The sequence below is a fragment of the Carassius carassius genome, chromosome 37, assembly GCF_963082965.1.
Source record: "Carassius carassius chromosome 37, fCarCar2.1, whole genome shotgun sequence".
In the NCBI taxonomy this organism is placed as follows: domain Eukaryota; kingdom Metazoa; phylum Chordata; class Actinopteri; order Cypriniformes; family Cyprinidae; genus Carassius; species Carassius carassius.
Genome location: NC_081791.1, coordinates 17,768,046 through 17,786,430, shown reverse-complemented (window position 1 = coordinate 17,786,430; position 18,385 = coordinate 17,768,046). Strand labels below are relative to the sequence as shown.

At 36.8% G+C, this 18,385-nt stretch overlaps 2 protein-coding genes across 4 annotated transcripts; both read left to right on the top strand.

The window, feature by feature from the left end:
* The first annotated feature begins 260 nt into the window (after positions 1–260).
* Positions 261–4,607, top strand: LOC132118239 (protein lifeguard 2-like). The gene is made up of 12 exons (XM_059527939.1): positions 261–671; positions 1,420–1,504; positions 1,974–2,077; positions 2,157–2,221; positions 2,308–2,361; positions 2,542–2,592; positions 2,839–2,878; positions 3,034–3,071; positions 3,271–3,358; positions 3,458–3,553; positions 3,664–3,717; positions 4,333–4,607. The coding sequence occupies exons 1-12, from the start codon at positions 657–659 to the stop codon at positions 4,483–4,485; spliced, it is 843 nt and encodes a 280-aa protein (XP_059383922.1). The 5' UTR covers positions 261–656; the 3' UTR covers positions 4,486–4,607.
* Positions 4,608–8,599: 3,992 nt separating this feature from the next.
* On the top strand, positions 8,600–17,478 carry LOC132118226 (sentrin-specific protease 1-like). 3 transcript variants are annotated; one of them, XM_059527911.1, is made up of 18 exons: positions 8,600–9,173; positions 9,659–9,717; positions 9,796–9,995; positions 10,120–10,204; positions 10,295–10,478; positions 10,641–10,782; positions 11,222–11,340; positions 12,009–12,292; positions 12,415–12,460; positions 12,551–12,589; positions 12,694–12,778; positions 12,858–13,001; positions 14,960–15,091; positions 15,247–15,450; positions 15,642–15,721; positions 15,875–15,959; positions 16,051–16,146; positions 16,231–17,478. In XM_059527911.1, exons 1-18 carry the CDS (start codon positions 9,037–9,039, stop codon positions 16,291–16,293), a joined length of 2,184 nt encoding a protein of 727 aa, XP_059383894.1. In that variant the 5' UTR covers positions 8,600–9,036; the 3' UTR covers positions 16,294–17,478. The 3 variants fall into 3 exon arrangements, with proteins under 3 accessions (XP_059383894.1, XP_059383893.1, XP_059383895.1); XM_059527910.1 differs by having other exon boundaries at positions 12,397–12,460; XM_059527912.1 differs by lacking the exon at positions 8,600–9,173 and adding an exon at positions 9,201–9,220 and having other exon boundaries at positions 12,397–12,460.
* The last annotated feature ends 907 nt before the right edge of the window (positions 17,479–18,385 follow it).

The following is an 18,385-nucleotide window of genomic DNA, read 5'->3' as shown; positions in this document are numbered from 1 at the left end:
GATTTTGTTGTCTCAAGGTAAGACTCTGTAAACCAAATTAAAAGGAACAGTTCATCCAAAAATGAAAATATACTAACTCGCAGGTCATCCAAGATGTAAATGAGTTTGTTTCTTAATTTGAATAAATTTAGCATTATATCAGTTGCCTATCGGTGGTTCTTTTGCAGTGAATGGGTGCCGTCATAATGAGAATCCAAACAGCTGATAAAAGCATCACAATATATATAGTGGATTTACAGCAAAATTTCATTCTTGGCTGAACTATTCCTTTAAATATCTACTAAAATATGTTCTATTTTCTTTCATCCTCTTACACTTCTTCCTGTTTTGGAGCTGCGTAAAAATTTCTGGCACTCTCTGGACAAGTGTTGCAGTTGTTAACACACTTTAACGTGCTTCATGGGGGAAAGGTTGCCCCCCTCTGGTGCCCGCTTAATTGGTACAGCCCGAGCCTCAGTCAATGGAGTTTTAAAACCTCGATGTTGCTAGAATGTGCCTTTTAGAGTAAGGGAGGGGGTTTGTCCTCACAGAGCTGCGGTCGTTACAGCAGTTCAGCATCATCACCGTCTGTGTGCAGCATCTCAGACAGGTGCGGAGACTGAAGACAGAGGCAAAGACTTTTTGAAGTAAGCCAAATTAGATTGAAAACTGAGACCATGACCCAGGGAAAGGTAAGCATTTGGATTTTTTACACTGCTTTCAGATTGTATCATTTGACTTTAATTGCTGGCTATTAACCAAAAGGAAATAGTTTTTTTATTGTCTGTGAATAGTGGTCTGAATGGCTGTAAAAAAGAAATTCATCTATTATAATGTATTTCAACTGCATGAGAAAGCTGCAAAGGTAGAGTCAGAAAAAGTATCAAGTAGACGTTTTGTGTGTTGTAAATACACCTGATTAAACAGATTTCTTTTTATAGTTCTGTTGATTTTTTTATGCGAGAAATCTTTATATTTTCTGTTGACAAGGTTCGTTTTTTAACTCATAGAATTAAATGGATCATGATATACAGGAGGAAAGCATCTTTTAAGGTGCCTTGTGATGTCATTTACCAACAGCAAACTCTCCTATTACAATGAATTAGTCATTGAGAAGGAATGACCAGATCAATTACTCACTCTCTCCATTCTCAACTGAACACACACTTTTGGATGGCATTATGCACACCGATTAACCAATCCATGCACAGTGTAACCATATAAAATATAATAATTCTATAACTATTTTTTATTATTATTATAATTAGCAATATTTCTCTGACAGATGAATAATATTATAAATTAGTGAATAGTAGGTTCTGTAGCAATACAGGCTCCTTTTAAGAACTGTTCAATAATATCTATCTATAATTGTTAATGGAAAGCTAATATATTGCCATTAAGTGCACATATAACACATAAAGTTTCATATTTTTACAGGTTTCAGTGACAAACAAGTCAAACAATGGCTCGGATGTTCAGCCGATGGCCTCAGCTCCTCCAAGTTACGACGAGGCAACTGCTGGTAATACTACTTTTTCCTTAATGAATTTCCTTTTTAAACGGATCTGCACTTTAAAATTATTAGTAAAAGGTAATTTAGGTAGTCCACTTAAAAATGAAAATGCTGTTATCATTTATTCCCCTTCATGTAATTTAAAACTGTATAACAGAAAAGAAGATATTCTGAAGAATGTTCCGTAACCAAACAGTTTTGGGTGCCATGAAATACTATGGAAGTTAATGGGACCTGAAACAATTTTCAAAAAACAATCTTCTATGTTTCAGTGACAGAATGAATAAATGCATACAGGTTTCGAAGGACACAAGGGGGAGTAAAAGATGGCAGAATTTGCATTGTTGGGTGGACTATCCCTTTAATTCAGTAAATCCAAATGTATTCTGGACACTATATACTATATTGATCACCCATGACAGTCACAGTGGATGTTTTAAGTTGAGAAACAAAATGTTTCACATTTTATTTTTATTAGAAGGTGGAAGCCCTTGTCATAGCGGAGCCTATCCTGGAGATAGTGAGATGCTCACCGAATGCAGCTGGGATGACAAAAACATCAGGAGGATATTCATCCGCAAGGTATTGTTGCATTCTGTTTAGCAGTTCTGGGCTGCTGTGGACAATATGGAGTAAATTAATGTCATATTATTTCCTGTAGGTGTACACCATCCTGATGCTCCAGCTATCTGTCACATTAGCCTTTGTGGCAGTTTTCATTTTCTGGTGAGTGTATGAACTGAACAGACGTTCATAATGCATAATTCCTTTTTGTAAGCTTGTTTATCAAGTATGTCTTTTCTTACTTGTAGTGAACCTGTGAAATATTACATACAGGCCAACCCTGGCTGGTACTGGGCATCATAGTAAGTAGACTTTATTATTTTGGGTTGACATTTTAAATGCAAACCTTAAAATTCAGTTTGAATATAGACAGCATATAATACAGTAATTCAGTAACAGTGCAAGTTCCTACTTTATGTGTTGCTATGCACTGTTATCCACTGTGAATGTATAATGGCTTGATTGTCTTGTTCTCCCAACAGTGTGGTGTTTTTTGTCACATATCTGACCCTATCCTGCTGCCGTGGACCCCGGTGAGTCTACTTGTAGAGATACAAATGCATATTAATATAATATAATATAATATAATATAATATAATATAATATAATATAATATAATATAATATAATATAATATAATATAATATAATATAATATAATATAATATAATATAATATAATATAATTTTTTATATTGTTTTCAGCAATAAACTTCTATTTGAGAAGAATTGGCACATTATATACTGTAATATGTGTTCATTTCAATCTTTTATACTTAAAGGAGGCAGTTTCCATGGAATCTGATTCTGCTCATTATTTTTGTGAGTATTAAAAGAACCAAAAGAACCTTATGTCTTTGGTTATTAAACTAGCTATTATTTGAGGAATAGTAGTATTGATCAAGAACAAGCTTATTTCCACATAGAAAAGAAAGTCTTCTTCTGTTTAAACATCAATCTCTCCTCTTCTGTTCTAGACTCTGTCTCTTTCTTACATGACAGCAATGCTCTCCAGGTAAAGTCCCACATTATATGTGAATTATATCTTTTTTACATACACGTTAACAACAGGTGTTAAGCATGTTCTGCATATTTTATGGGTTCATATTCATAATTCATATGTCACAAAATGAATTCAAGTGAAATATTTTTGCATAAAGATGTCAGGTTTTTGATAGGCCTATTTCTTATTTCAATATTCCCCCTCTCTCTAGCTACTACAATACTAAATCTGTCATCATCTGCCTGGGTATCACTGCCTTGGTGTGTCTTGCTATTACTATCTTTAGCTTCCAAACCAAGGTTAGTATTTTTAAAAGCAACACATATTTTCATTTTTGCAATACTTTTAACTGTATTCTAGAGTATATTCCTACTGAACAAATGTTTGTGATTTTACAGATTGACATTACTTCATACCAAGGCGTGCTGTTAGTTTTTTGCACAGTATTGTTAATTTGTGGACTTTTCCTGGCAGTCATCCTGCCCTTTGGATATGTAAGTTAGTAGTTGACTGGTAAATGTATTATTTCTTGTATGTATTATTACTTTAATATTCACAGAAATAAGATTGTACTTCCACTTAAGTTTTTCTTTTTTCTTTAAAGGTTCCATGGTTGCATGCTGTGTACGCTGCCTTGGGAGCAATACTGTTTAGCATGGTAAATAATTTTAAAATAATTTCGACTCAGATCAGTATTAACCGCCGTGAAGCCTGATATATGGTATAGTCAGAATCTGTTTTTGTTTTTTAAATGAAACATTTTTTTAAACCTTTAGACAACCCTTTTAGAGACAGAAAAAAATATGTTTTGTGTTGAGTATTCATTAAATTAGGCTTTTATGGCATGATATGTTGAGAATAAGGAGCTCATACACAAGTTGCTTCAGTCCAGTAAGTGTTCATCTTAATATTACTAACATTATAAAAGTTATTCTTATATTTATACAAATCTGTAAAGATTTCACAGAAGAAGAAAAAAACATTTACTGAAAGGCATTTTACTTGATAAAAAAAAAGTAAACTGTCAATCAGACAAAAGAGGCCTTTGTGTAACAAATATGATAACAGTAGGCTTCATGGGGTTTAATTGTCCATGCATTTATTGATTTCTTTGTTTGAGTAACAGAGTAAAAAGTGGATAATGCACAGTCAGCATATCATTAATGCTAAATAAATACTGATAAGGTTTGTAGGACCCCTACACAACATTATCCCTTGTGTTTGTTCGTAATTATTGTCATTGCATTATTTTAATCTCTCTCTTGTCTTGTAGTTCCTGGCATTTGACACACAGATGCTGATGGGGGAAAAGCAATGCACAATAAGTCCTGAGGAATACATCTTTGCCACCCTCAGCATATACCTGGACGTTGTTTACATCTTCTCTTTCTTTCTCCAGTTGTTTGGAACTCCTGAAAGGCAGTGAATGTGCCGTTAACCTAAAGCTCCAACTGCTCTTCTTTTGTCTCTCTGATCTGAGTGATCATGTCTTTCCAGCATGATATGGATCTTCAGTGCACGCTGTTGTTTAAACTCACCTCAGCTTTGACGATGTGCCACGCGTTAATCCTGTAGCGTGAAGGAGGTCTTGCATATACATTGCTTATGTACACTGGTAAAACTTTACAACTTTACAACTGGTGTCATAGAAAACAAAACAGAAAATATAAAATGCATTGGTGTCAGCTGTGAAACCTCTATGATGTCATTAGCAGTGAAAGTGCATGAAATATTAGAGCATCACACTGAGGTGAAACTGTGTAGTAGGATTTATCCATCAATGTCAATCACATTCCTCTTTGTGTCCGACCCTGCAAAAATTTCATATGATATCACAGCATGAGGACATTTTAACTAACTGAGAAACTTGATATTGTGCTGAATATTTCCATAACAGTGTTAACAAGTTTTTTTGAATAGCTGGCTGGGTTTTAGGAGTGCACCTATGAATCGAAGTAACACTTAATTTGTACAAATTTGATTTAAATAATCAGTGCTTCCATTTGAATTACCTTAATATTTCATAGGAATTTTCTATTTAGATTTTTGCTGCCATTGTAAAGTGAGCTTGATTGAGATATGCTTTTTGAGAATTATTTATTTTGTTTAGGCCTAAGTGTGTTGTTATTTTTTTTCATTCCATAAAGTGTTTATTAATATATTATCATAGCAAAAATCTATTTTTGAAGAAAATGAGTTGTAAATGATTTTGGATGTGTACATAGATTTACAGTGTTCACTAAAAGAGTGCAAAATCATTGTAGCTGGATTTAAACAGAATGCAGTGCTTCATATTATACATTTTTCCCGTTTGTGGCCTTTACAGTATAGAAACATTGTGTGACCAATAAATGGAATTCATTAAAATTTATTGAATATGAAATTATTAAATGACAAGTATGTTTCAGTTATAAATTGGCAAAAAAAAGTAGTGAAAAAGATGTTTTTGAATCCCCCTGAAAACACAAATATAATCCCTTTTATATCTTTGTGTGCAGGTGTGTTAACAACATTATAGACAACACAGTTGTCTCTCTTTTTAATAAAACAACAAGCTTACATTTCATACATGGGGACCTTTTATTTATGTCAACGAGAAAACCAGGATTAATAGACCAGTTTTGTTGTCATTTATGGGGAAAATGTGCATGACGTTTAGAACTCTTTCTGAGACCTCTTAAAGGGGTCATATGATGTGATTTCAAAGTAGAGTGTTACAAGCTCTTGGTGAATAAAGAAGATCTGTGCAAAGACTAAAGTATCAAATCAAAAGAGATATTCTTTATAAAAATGTACACTTGTCCACGCCCCCTGAAACAGCTCGTTCCAACACCCCCCACATGTCTACATCACGATGTGAGAATATTTCAATAAGGCCACCAAGATGTTCACGCAAAGAAAGTAGACGTACCTTTTATTCTCGTTGTAGTATTGTTGTTGCCGCCGCCATGTCGTATAGACGCTGTGTGTTTCACTGTGAAAGCGAAACTACTTTGTTTGGCCTTAAAAAGAGAAGAGATATCTGCTTCGTCATGCTTGGAGCTGATCTGTGCTGGTTGCTGAGGAAATACATTAACTTTGCACTGTGGATCGCCGAATCGGCTTTCACCATGGACGAAGTGGCGTCCAGCCCGGGGTCGTCACATGTGGTTGCTGCAAGCTCCTTCGTAGAATCCGCCTGCTGCACCGTTCTCAAGCTGCCCACCTCTGCTCATTCAAGCCATCCGCGGCTCACTCTAGGCCTCCAGCCTCTGCTCACTCAAGGCCACGATGTGTGACATTGTTCGGTTGAGAAAGCAAAGCTACTTTGTTTTTGCCTTCCAAAAGAAAACACGACTAGAAATCATGTTTTATGTTTATGTCTCGTCGCTCTGGCCATGCATGGCTTCACAATATGTTAAGAGGCATAACATTTCCATCTCACACTTAAGGCATTTGGCCAATCACAACACGCTGGATAGCTGGCCAATCAAAGCACACCTCGCTTTTCAGAGAGATTAGCCTTGTGAAAATCTGTTTCAGAAAGGCAGGGCATAGAGGAGAAACAATAATGTACAGTATGTGGAAAATAATTTTTTTAACCTTAAACTACATTTTATCACACCAAATACACAAAATAATGTTATTTTTAGCACCATCATATGACCCCATTAATAAATTTGTAGACACGCAATTTTAAAGCTGCAGTCCGTAACTTAATATAATTCTGATCTGAAATCAACATTTTAGCAAGTACATAATCAGCCAGTAGAAACTATCGCCTTACTTTAGTGTGATTCACAATGGTTATCTTATAATAATGTTTTCTAATTTGAGAGGTATGGGTAGGTTTTCGTGGAAAATTTGAGCATGGCACTGCGTCATTACGTCAAGTCTGTCAATGGATCCTGCAGGTGGCAGATCGTTTATAGCCAGATCATTTATATTTCTCAAAGCAGCTAATTAATTTTATCATTTTGATGGCAGATTGTAAATCCAGAAAGGATTATGTGTTTATGAAACACACGTGAATGAAAGTCAATTATATTCCAGTTTTAAATGTGCTACTGATTACAGATAGCCTGGGATTACACAAGATTTGTATTCTAAAGAAAACCAGTTCGAAGGGAGCATAATTTGCTTTTTGTTAAATTAATTTCTTAATATGAAATTTGAATGGTATGACAATTAGATATTTGTCTTTACAGAAATTGAAATCTACACGCTAATATACTCATAGGCATGCAATGCTGATGTTGTTAACATTAATAATTTGAGAATAAAGTATTACAGTGATAATAATTTGTATGGTTTGATGTGATATGAGCTAACCGACAATTTGTGGTGCAATTTATTGTAATGCTTTTTTCCTCCGTTGGACAAAACACACATGGCAGACTTGTTACTTTCTTGTTCAGATGACAATATATGGTGAAAATTCTTATTTGAGTCATATATTTCCAAGACGCAGGCTAGAATCTGTGAATACGAAGTACAGTAAATATCCACATTGATGTGGTGACTGCCTGCCACACATACTCTTCAGAATATTAAGCCCCTTTCACACTGCACGTTGGAGCCAGAAAATTGCCGGAACATTGCCTGGTCCCCTTCTGTGTGAAAGCAAACACGTCACGGCCCGGGATTGATTCTGGGATTGAACCCAGGTCGGGGACCTATCATTGCCGGGTTCAGTCCCAGAATGAGCGCTGTGTGAACAAAAGCCAGAACTAATGCTGTAAAGGGTGTTTCGTAGTAATGACGCACGTTATCGTGCAATTCTTTTACCAGGTGTTTTGAAGGCAGATCAACATTCGCGACGAAACAAATATGTGCAAACTGTAATGAAGCAGAGATCAGTTAGTTCCTCACTTTCCACGCTGACGCTGAGATCGTTTGTCAGCTTAAGTGAAAGTTAACGTGCCTAGCGTTTTCGACTCGTACATTACATGTCACACCCTGATGTCACGTGTCTTTATGGGATCTTTACGGGTTGTGTGTGAAAGCACGCACATATCCCGGGTAATCACTGGCAGTGTGAAAGTGCAAAATCTAGTGACCCGGGAACAATTGCCATGACACATTAGTATTTTCCGGAATCACAGTGTGAAAGGGGCTATATACTCTTCAGAACATTAGATTCATCCGCGTCGGAGCACAACCCACGCAAGGAAGATAACTCCGCGAACAGCTGCGATTGCAGGTTTTCAAACAGAGATGGCAACAAAGAGGCAAAATTTACGGACTGCAGCTTTAAGTAAAGATAGAAAGACGGTTGAATGAACGATGTGTGACTGGCTCATAAAACACAAACATTTATTTATCGCCACCTACTGACATAACATTGTAACCTGCAGAGAGAGCCACTGAACGAATCACTAAATGATTAAAACTATTGGAGTCACTGAGAATAACCAACCCCCTCTACTATAACATTGTATTTAAAGTTAAACCATATATAAATGCACTGAAACACTTTGCACTTGATCCCACCATTCCTCTTTCAAAACACTGCGCACTGATGACGCTCTTCCGCTCAGCTCAACCAATGGGAAAGCGCGGTTTTAACATGTGGGCTTCGGCCATGTTCTGCTTTTAAATAAGGAAGAAGCGGGAGGCGTTAAAGCAACTTTGTGTACTCAATATCTCATTCACAGAATCGCTCACAGCTTCTGAGAAATTCGAGTCAGTAAGGAAAAAATATCCACAACAGATGCTAACACACGCGCGCAGCTGTTTGGAGCCCGGTGCACTTCAGATGTAATTATTGCTGGGCTGGTATCTCGCGTGTTAGCTGGTTGAGCTAAAGATCAGCGGTGTGGGTTTATCTGAACTAGTTTAGTCGTGTTTAAGTCAAGGATTTAGTTGACTTTTATCTAACAAAGCTGGTTAGCAGTGGCTCGCGGATGAAGGACAGAGGGAGCCCGCGTTTGGGACTGCGCTGACAGCCCGAAAGACTTGACTTACCCGCTAGAATCGAGAGTTTCAGTCTTTCATTATGTTTAATAAGTTCTACGAGTGGATCGGAACCGGGATCGCCAGTCTGCGAAACGGTGCTCCAGCTGATGGGGTTCAAACCGGTTCCGTGAGAGTGGATCATGAACGGAAATCACAGAGAAAGAGACCACTAGACTGGTAACAAGAATTGTTTACATGTGCACATAACTGTAAGGGCTTTACGTGTAAGTCCAAGAACTGTTCTTTTATTTATTGTTTGGGCTTACAAATGAAAGTTTAGGTCTTTAAACGGGGTTTTGAGTCCTTATGTTTTGGTTCGGTCATTAAAGCGCGAAATGTTTTGATAGCGTGACGTCAGAAACGCGTACCCGTCTGGAGCTTTTTCTTTATTTTGTGTTATTTTTTCTTTTCTTTTGTCGTTTATTGTAATGTATGAAACCATATTGTTTTCCCGAGTATATTTGCGCGTTTGCTGCTTCAATAAAACAACTGAGCAACCTTTAACAAGTTGATATCATGATGTTCTATTCAGTTATTTTTGTTCATTATGAATACATTTTATTTTTATATAAGTGTTAATAATGAACAATTTTATTTTTCAAATATTTATCACACGTTCATTTATACTGAAATAGCTGTCTCGATTTTGAATGTTCTTCTAGTTTGGAAGATGGAGATTCAGTTGATCAGGAGGAGAGAGTGGTGAAGAAATTCAGAATGGGTAAATAAAATCATTATGAACACATGATCAAAACTAATTTATGCCAATTACAATAACATTTTGTTTCTTGTTCTCCAGGAGATATTATGGATACAGTGAAAAATGCAGCCGAAGGAGTGAAGACCCATGGTTCGAGTGTTGCATACTGGGTAAAGAACAGTGTCATACCTGCCCCGGGGAACATGCTGCCATCATCACCGGGTCCACCTCAAACCACAATACCATCAGAACCTGCAGCCAATTCTGCTACATCAGCATCTTTGAGGGTGGAAAACAAGGTACTTTTTTGCTAATTAAGGTCTTAGTGGGTTTACTTGAGATCAGCTATAACAGAAGAGCAAAAACTGTCATGCAGTCTAATTCATTTTGTCTGTGCTATACATGTTCTGCTTTTTCGTAAAGTTTGGGGATCGGTCACGTGATATACTTGAAGTCACATTTGTAGCTCCATCTAGTTCAGTTGACTGGAGGACTGTCACAAAATCAGGTAAGGATAAAAACAGCTAAAGTTTTTTTTTTTTTTTTTTTTTCTTTCTGCCAAAAACATATGCTGACATAGTCTTTTTCGTTTTGACAGATTCCTTCTGGACTGAAGAGTCAGTGACGATATCAAAAGCGAGCAGAAGACAAGTTTGTATGGCCCATCCACCCCATGAGACACACAAAGCTAACGGACACTCTGTTAACTTAACCCCTTCTTCCACTCCAAAACCTTCCCCCTCTCCCCGCTTGGGCAGATCCCTGTACCACCGACCACAAAGGTTAAGTTAAATCTAAACTATTCATGATATTTATGTTAGAATGATTTTAGGGGTTTGTAAAAATCATTTGTTGATGGGTATTGTTCTGTAAATTGTTCTGGTTTGAAAGAGTGTAATAAATGCAAGGCAATGAAACTGAAAGGAAATTTGTTTCTGTTGTAGCTTTTTGTCATCATCTGAGACCAGTTCAGGAAAAGCCACTAGCCTGTATGAGAAGACCTTTCCCATCCGAGTGGTCCAGAGTCCTTCACATGGCAGCTCAAACCGCCTCCTCCGGGCCAGAGCACGCTGTACAGCACAGGAGGTTAGACACACATTGGACTGGTTTGCTTAATAAACCAATATTTCATGGCATAAAAAAATGGTACTTCTTTGGACATAGGACTGCACAATAAGTTTCTTATAAACAAATAACAAGGGATACGGTTTAAATAATGTGAGGCAGTATGTTTCAAAGTGAAGAGAACTGTTTTTATTAACACGTTCAGGTTGTGATATTTTCATTTAATAGTAGTAAAAATAAATGTTATTACTATTGTTGTGTAGTCATATTGATATGTACGGTAATCGTAATTTGGGCCAAATTATGTATCCCTACAAACTAGTACAGTAAAAAAAAAGTATAGGAAATTTGGATATTGTGGTTTTATTTATTAATTTATAAAAATAAAAAAAATTGTGATTTCAAATTTTTCCACTAATTGTGCAGCCCTAATTATACTTTTCTTTTATTGTTTTTAAAGTCGGTGCGTGAGGAAGAAAAGGAGGTTTACAGGCAGCTCCTAGCTGTGGTGTCTGGTGGCCAGTCGACCTTCCTTCACGATGGAAGTTCTCACTCCAGCATTCGCTCGCATCGAGATTTGTGAGTGTCTGTGTCATGCTACTTTAAAATGTGTGTTCTTTGTGTCTGTGACTAAACCTGAGCTGTTTAAAGGGATAGTTTATCCAAAATTGAACATTGTGTCATTCTGTTGCTCACTTTCATATCATTTCAAGCCCATAAGACTTCCTTTCATTGTCAGAACACAAATTTACTTTTTCAATATAGATTTGTTTTTGTATTCTCTCATGCTTATTGTCCATCCACTGAAAGTGTGTAGTCCGTGTAAGATCATAATCCAAGTCTTCTGGAGACAGTTACTTTATATTATTTAATTTAGGCTTTTATTCACATATAAATATTAATCAGCACAAATGCTTAGAACTTATTAAAAATAGTGAAGACAGAAGGCACAACTGTGCTTACTTGACATGCAAGAACATCTTGTTGGTTCTTGCGGAAGCACAAACTTGACTTTTGATCTTCCGTTTACCATATAAACTACATTTGTATGGATTGTTTACAATGTCTTCATGAACTTTCTAAAGTTTCTGTGTGAAATTGGCTTTAAATGTGGGACAGATGTTTTTGAAGATGAGCAAGGGTTATGGATTTGGCTCAACATAAGGGTAGTTGATGACAGAATTTTGATTTTTGATCATTTTTAATGGTTTCTCGTATTTACAGTGAAACTTTTGGCCTCATTTCAGCTCCAGCTTCCTGTCGTCCAGTCGTAGTCGTCTTCATTCTGTCTCTCCAACAAGCTCCTGTGCTGGAGTGCCGTCCTACGGGTTGTCCAGTCTGCCGCCCAGCCCCCAGCCTGGGTCCAGCCAGGCGTCCAGTGCCCTGCCCAGTCCTGGTGCGTCTCCCAGCATTCCAGAGCCTCAGCTATGGGCCCATGACCTTGAGCCCAGCGCAAAAGAACCAGCTGTTCTCTCAGCTCCATCACCAGCTGCCCTTCAGGATACCTCCTCTCAGGACACACAGTCATCAGGTGAGTCTTCTTTCTATCTTTCTTTCTTTCTTTCTTTCTTGTTCATGTTTGTAATGTAATTCTGGCTTTAAGGTTGTCTTAATGTGTTGTTTCACTTTCTGTAGCTCATGATGGAGATTCAGTAATTTTTGTAAAGGAGAAGCAGGGCAAGAAGCGTGAAAGCTCATGGTAGGAGAACATTGAGTTTCATTTTTTCATCCTTTTTTTTTTAATTATTACTTATTTTTTTAATACATAACCCTATCTTGCCCTTTCTAGTGTGCCGTGCTTCCAGGCTGAAATGTGGATCAAAGAACTGTGAGTACTTGTTTTCTCTTGTCTGATATGTACCAGTATCAGTGCTTTAAGTTTGGTGAAGTGACTAGCTTCTGATATCGCCTGCCTTTGCTGTGTATTGTCAGGACTAGCCTCTATGACTCTCGAGCTCGGGAGCGACGGAGGTTGATTGAAGAGCAGGAGGCTCTGGCCTCTCAGCTGCTGCGCCAGGTGAGTACGTTTTCCCTCTTTTCATGTTACACCTGCATTTTATGTGACTAACCATTCATGCTCTCATTTGTGCCATCAGCGCCTCTCTGGAGAGGGTCGAGCCATCCCAGCGAGTGTTGAGCTAAAGGTTCGAGTCCCTCTAGAGAAGGAGGTTCCTGTTGCTGCTGTTATCCAAAAGCCTCAGCCTATTAAAGATGAGCCAGAATTCCCAGAGTTAACAGAGGTTAGTGCTCCTAAAGGGAGAGTTGAAAATTGTCACCTTTTACTGACCCTCATGTAGGGCTGGGCGATATGACCAAAAAAAGATCCAAATAATTTTTTTATATCAGCTGATATCAATAATTATAATGATAAATGTCAAATCTTTATTTTTCAAATTTAAAGCCAGATGTTTGCTCCAAAGTGAAAGTAATTTTAATTTTCCTTAAACTAAATTAATTTATTTTTTCTGCATGTTCTAATGAGTGATATTGTTTCAAATCAAGAAACAGGTTTCTGTTGCCTGATAATATTAATAATAATATTACTTTTTTTGTCTATTTTTTTGTTCTCATTTGATAGTAGTAGTAGCTTGTTAAAAAGCACAGTTAAAACCACACATAGCATCTCAATACCATGATAAAAATATAACTATAAGGTTTTTATGTATTAAAAGCAGTGCTCTAAATACATTTAGTATAAATGCATGTCTGCATTAATAATATTATACAATTCGATATGGATACCCACAATTCTGACACAATACAACAGTGCATTAAAAGTTACTACAGTAAATATTTGGTCAATTATGGTGATTTGTAGACTGAAAAGTTTTGTTGCACAAAACTTTTTTCCTTTTTGTCAGCTCTGTTTCATCTGGATTTAAACTAGTTTAAATCACAGAATCATTTGTGTTCTACGATGTATTCAAGCACTGGATCTCACAGCGCTGTTTAGTGCTCATGTGACCCAGATTTATCAGCGAGTAAACACATCTGCTCTAAGCTAGTGCTGCGCTGCTATTTGTACTTTGAATGGAGCAGATAAATGGTCCATGAGGCATGGTTTAAATAAGGGTTGTGACAGTGAGAATTTTCCCACCGGTTAATCGAGGTGTGATAACACCGGTAATCACCAATGCACATTTTACTTTCACTTTTGAATTGGCGTCAATTGCTTGAATGCAACAACAAAATACAAAGTCAAACTCAATTTAGCCTATGCATATTTAAAACATATAACTTTTATGTTTTAAATATGCATACGATTTACGATGCTTAAAAAAATTCTAACTGACCCTCTGATGTCACATGGACTACTTTGAAGATGTTTTCTTACCTTTCTGGACATGGACAGTATACCGTACACAGCTTCAATGGAAGGACTGAGAGCTCTCGGACTAAATCTAAAATATCTTAAACTGTGTTCCGAGGATGAACGGAGGTCTTACGGGTTTGGAACGACATGAGGGTGAGTTATTAATGACATAATTTTCATTTTTGGCTGAACTAACCCTTTAACAAAACGAGTAAGAAAGCTTGGAGGCACGGCATACACCTTGATGTCAAATAAAATCAATAAATGACACAAATTTTAAATAAAGTAAAAATCAGCAAACGGCGTGGAACCAATTAAATAAGAAAATAATGTTTAAAAAAACTTCCAAAATCACCTTAAATAATCACCTTAAATATTGCCAAACAGCTCTTTTGCATTTTGTTTTAATTTCGTCTTGTCTGTCTCACCTCGCTCTTCTTGTCAGTCAGCTCTCCTCACTGGATAAATGAATTCTGATCTGTGATGTGACTGTCGTTCAACACGCTGCATTGAGCAGCTGCGTTCAGTTTTTAATTGTAGTGTCTGTTCTTTTACTGAACTAAATTATTTTTATTATTACAAAATAAAAATCAAAACAACGGTGTGGCGGCTTAACACCCGTATCACCGTCAACAGTCTATCACAGCAAGCCTAGTTTAAATGGGTAGTGTTGTTGTGTTTTCCGCTTTTGGTGTATAAACATTACATTGAACACTTATCGACCTCCTGTTATCGTTTTATCGAGGAACATTATATCATGGTAATTGCTTCTATCGATTTATCGCCCATCACTTCCATCATGTCATTCCAAACTTGAATAACTGCCTTTCTTCTGCTGAATATAAAAGTATTTAGTGGTGTGTTTACTGCTCATGGTGCTCACAGGATATGGAGAAGGAGGTGAGCAGAGCTCTGAGAGGTGGCAGTCAGGATGAGGTTCTCAGCGAAGGCTTCCGCCTCACCATCACCAGAAAGGACCTTCAGACGCTCAACCACCTCAACTGGCTCAATGATGAGGTCAGAGCTTTATTACATCATTCAGGTCTCTGTTTAAACCTGCCAGTAAATGGATTCTGAACAGTCTCTTCTTAATCATTTTGTGTCATGTGTTGCCATAATTATCAGTTTGTCAATGACTTGAGGTCCTGACTGATGTATTTCCTCCATTTCAGGTTATTAATTTCTACATGAACCTGCTGGTGGAGCGCAGTAAGCAGCCCAACCTGCCCTCCGCTTACACCTTCAACACCTTCTTCTTTCCCAAGCTGCGGAGCTCCGGTTACAACGCTGTCCGCCGCTGGACCAAGAAAGTGGACATCTTTTCTGTAGACATCATATTGGTGCCTGTCCACCTGGGGGTGCACTGGTGCCTGTCTGTAAGTGGCGAACCAGCACCAAGGTCACATTGAAGCATTGCTTTCTTTCCTGACATTTACAAGTAATTCAGAATAGTATTATAATACATTTCAGTCAGTTTAATAAAGGAATGAATAATTCAGATAGATTTGCTATTAAGTCAGGAGTAGCATTGTTTAAAATTGTTCTCATTTCTTTTTCCTTTTGATAGGTGGTGGATTTTCGTAAGAAAAGCATCACTTACTTTGATTCAATGGGAGGAAACAACGACGAGGCCTGCAGGATATTATTGTAAGTGCTGCTTGAGGATGACATGATGAAACGGATCTGCAAGAAGTGCCTTTTTAAAATGAGTCACATGATAACCCATTAAGAAATAAACGGAATAAATTATGCATGATTAGAACTTGTCAAAAGTCTCTTAATTGTGTCTCTGCATAACAGAAAATATCTGAAACAAGAAAGTGAAGACAAGAAGGGGCATAACTTTGATACCTCAGAATGGACTCTAAAAAGTAAAAGACCCAATGTGAGTTTTCCAGCATAAGCATTATGTAGGGCTTAAATTGACCCAAATAGCTCCAGGATCATCTCAAGGTTTTTGTCTTCCGAATCCTTAGGAGGTTCCTCAGCAAATGAATGGAAGTGATTGTGGAATGTTCACATGCAAATATGCTGAGTACATCACCAAAGACCGGCCAATCACATTCACACAGGTGAGCGTCAGTTGCGTAGATTTTGAAATAAATTATTGGTTGGTCACACTTTTAATTTGAACTTTTCTTTCATTTCTAAAACAGAAACACATGCCCTATTTCAGAAGACGAATGGTATGGGAGATTCTGAACCAGAAACTGTTGTGATTGGATGATTCTTTTGTATAGAACATATTTTATTTGGCTTCTGTGCACTTCAGGAACCCTGAAACAAATGCGGGATGCCCTTTATCACCGGTCGTTTCTATGCTGTCTAAATGATACTTGGGAAGTCCTCATGCAACTAAGTGGGACACTGTCTCAGCCTTTAAGAGTCAGGGCAATGGTTTTCTGCCCCTTTATAGTTCCCTATAACTTGATATGCTTTTGCTTTGTCAGCAGATGTTGTTTGACTGACTATGGAAGGATGTTATTTTCATATTTTCAGTCTTTTCTTGTGCTGCCATTCTATTGCAGTAGCTGTCAAAATAAGGCCTGTCTTAAGATGGTTTCAAATGATCATTTGTGTTAATTGGCAGGGAGTGTGCTTGATCTCAAATCATCAGAAGTCATAAATGTTGCAGTAATATGATGAGTGAGATTTACATTGATGTCTTTTCACTCTAGGACTAGTAAAATAGCTGGAACTGACGATCACAGACTCAGTGGTTTTCTAATGAAAAACAGCAGTTTACTTAATATTTGTGATCTTTGATACCTGTATGTTTTATACAGATGCGGTCAAGATAATTAACTATAAAAATATTTTAAGTACGAAAGACTCCATTAGTCTTTTTTTTGGAAAGACAATTTTTTAAAACTTAAGTGAGTTTTGTGGTTCTTTTTTTTTTTTCCTAGTGATGATGAAACACAAGAACACAAATGTGCTGCAATGCTTTTGACTTCAGTATGTTATGGGATGGAGTTCTGCCTTTACAGGCATGTTTATTTTTATTTTATTTTTTTATCAGTATTTGGTGGCTTTGTAATAACTTGGGAGTCTTACGATCATTTCAGTCATCTCAGACAGGCTGCACTTAACATTTATTTGCCTTTTCACAACCCAGCAGTGTCAAATGTCTTGTTTTTTTCTGTTCTTACTTGAGGTTACTCTGTTCTTCCATTTGTGTAAGAGAAAACTATTTTTGGCAACTGTTTCTAGATTTTTCCCCCCCTTGCAGGATATTGACAATTATTGTATATACAGTGACTATACGGTAAAACTGAAGACATATTTAATACTCATTTTGTATCTTTTATTATCTGTTTTTTGTATGAGGAACAGATCTTACTGGAAATAAATTCCTGAGCTTATGTGTGTATCGGACGATAATTGAAATAATTTCAAATGAATCCTTGTTTGAGTCATGTCTCTCAAGCTAACGTTGTCTTAAATGTGGAAATTGGAAAGTTATTTGGTTAAATTCCAGGTATGTTTTCTTAAATACGAAATTCTTTCTGATAAAATTGTAAACAATACCGTGTAGACTGATTGCTACCAATAACTATTTTGTTAGAAGTTTGAATCGATTCGTGCCATGATTCGCTAAATAAGACTACATCTTAATTTGAGTGCACTCGGTATATATTAATTTGTTTGTTTATATTATATATATATATATATGCTGTAAAAAATACAATACAGCCCTATTAAAAACCGGTAATTTTGTTTAAAATATTCTTAAAAGAACCGGCTCATAGATTTGCGCTGTAGGTTTTTGATTCGATAATTTGAACCACGTGAATCGCTCGTGTTCTTGAATCAGACTAAACGCGACCTCGCCTTCTCTACGTCGATGTGGTTTCGAACTCAATCACAAAATTGTAACACTTAGTTTGATTATGTGGCATGTGATATAAGTCCTATTAATTGTTTCTGAAGAGACATCGCTAACGAGACCGTATAATCCTTCTTTATCCTAATACCTTTTAGATTATAGTATTCAATTTAATTTCATACATCACTGAACTGTTGTCTTGCTCAGCGAATTTACATGTAGGCTACATTTCAGCATGTTGGATTTATATTATGCACAGAGCACAACACAAATAATCACTATTCGAGTCTCAGAATCTTTTATCTCAGAAGGAAGGAAACTGAGGGAGTGCTCCACTAATAAGGGAAAAACTCTCTTGGTTTTCATTACATTGCCAATGCGTAAAAGAAAAGACATAATCCATATGTATGAAGAGGCAAGACAAAACTATAGACATGAAAACAAAGCCATACAAAATTGTTTATCATCCAAATAGCTTCTCT

Bases quoted from the DNA above. Each gene is read 5' to 3' on its own strand.
- LOC132118239 (XM_059527939.1), top strand. The intron at 2,078-2,156 runs GTATTGTTGCAT...TATTTCCTGTAG, and splicing joins GGAGGATATTCATCCGCAAG to GTGTACACCATCCTGATGCT. The intron at 3,359-3,457 runs GTTAGTATTTTT...GTGATTTTACAG, and splicing joins TCTTTAGCTTCCAAACCAAG to ATTGACATTACTTCATACCA.
- LOC132118226 (XM_059527910.1), top strand. From the start codon at position 9,037: ATGTTTAATAAGTTCTACGAGTGGATCGGAACCGGGATCGCCAGTCTG. The intron at 15,451-15,641 runs GTAAGTGGCGAA...TCCTTTTGATAG, and splicing joins GGGTGCACTGGTGCCTGTCT to GTGGTGGATTTTCGTAAGAA. The intron at 15,960-16,050 runs GTGAGTTTTCCA...CCGAATCCTTAG, and splicing joins TAAAAAGTAAAAGACCCAAT to GAGGTTCCTCAGCAAATGAA.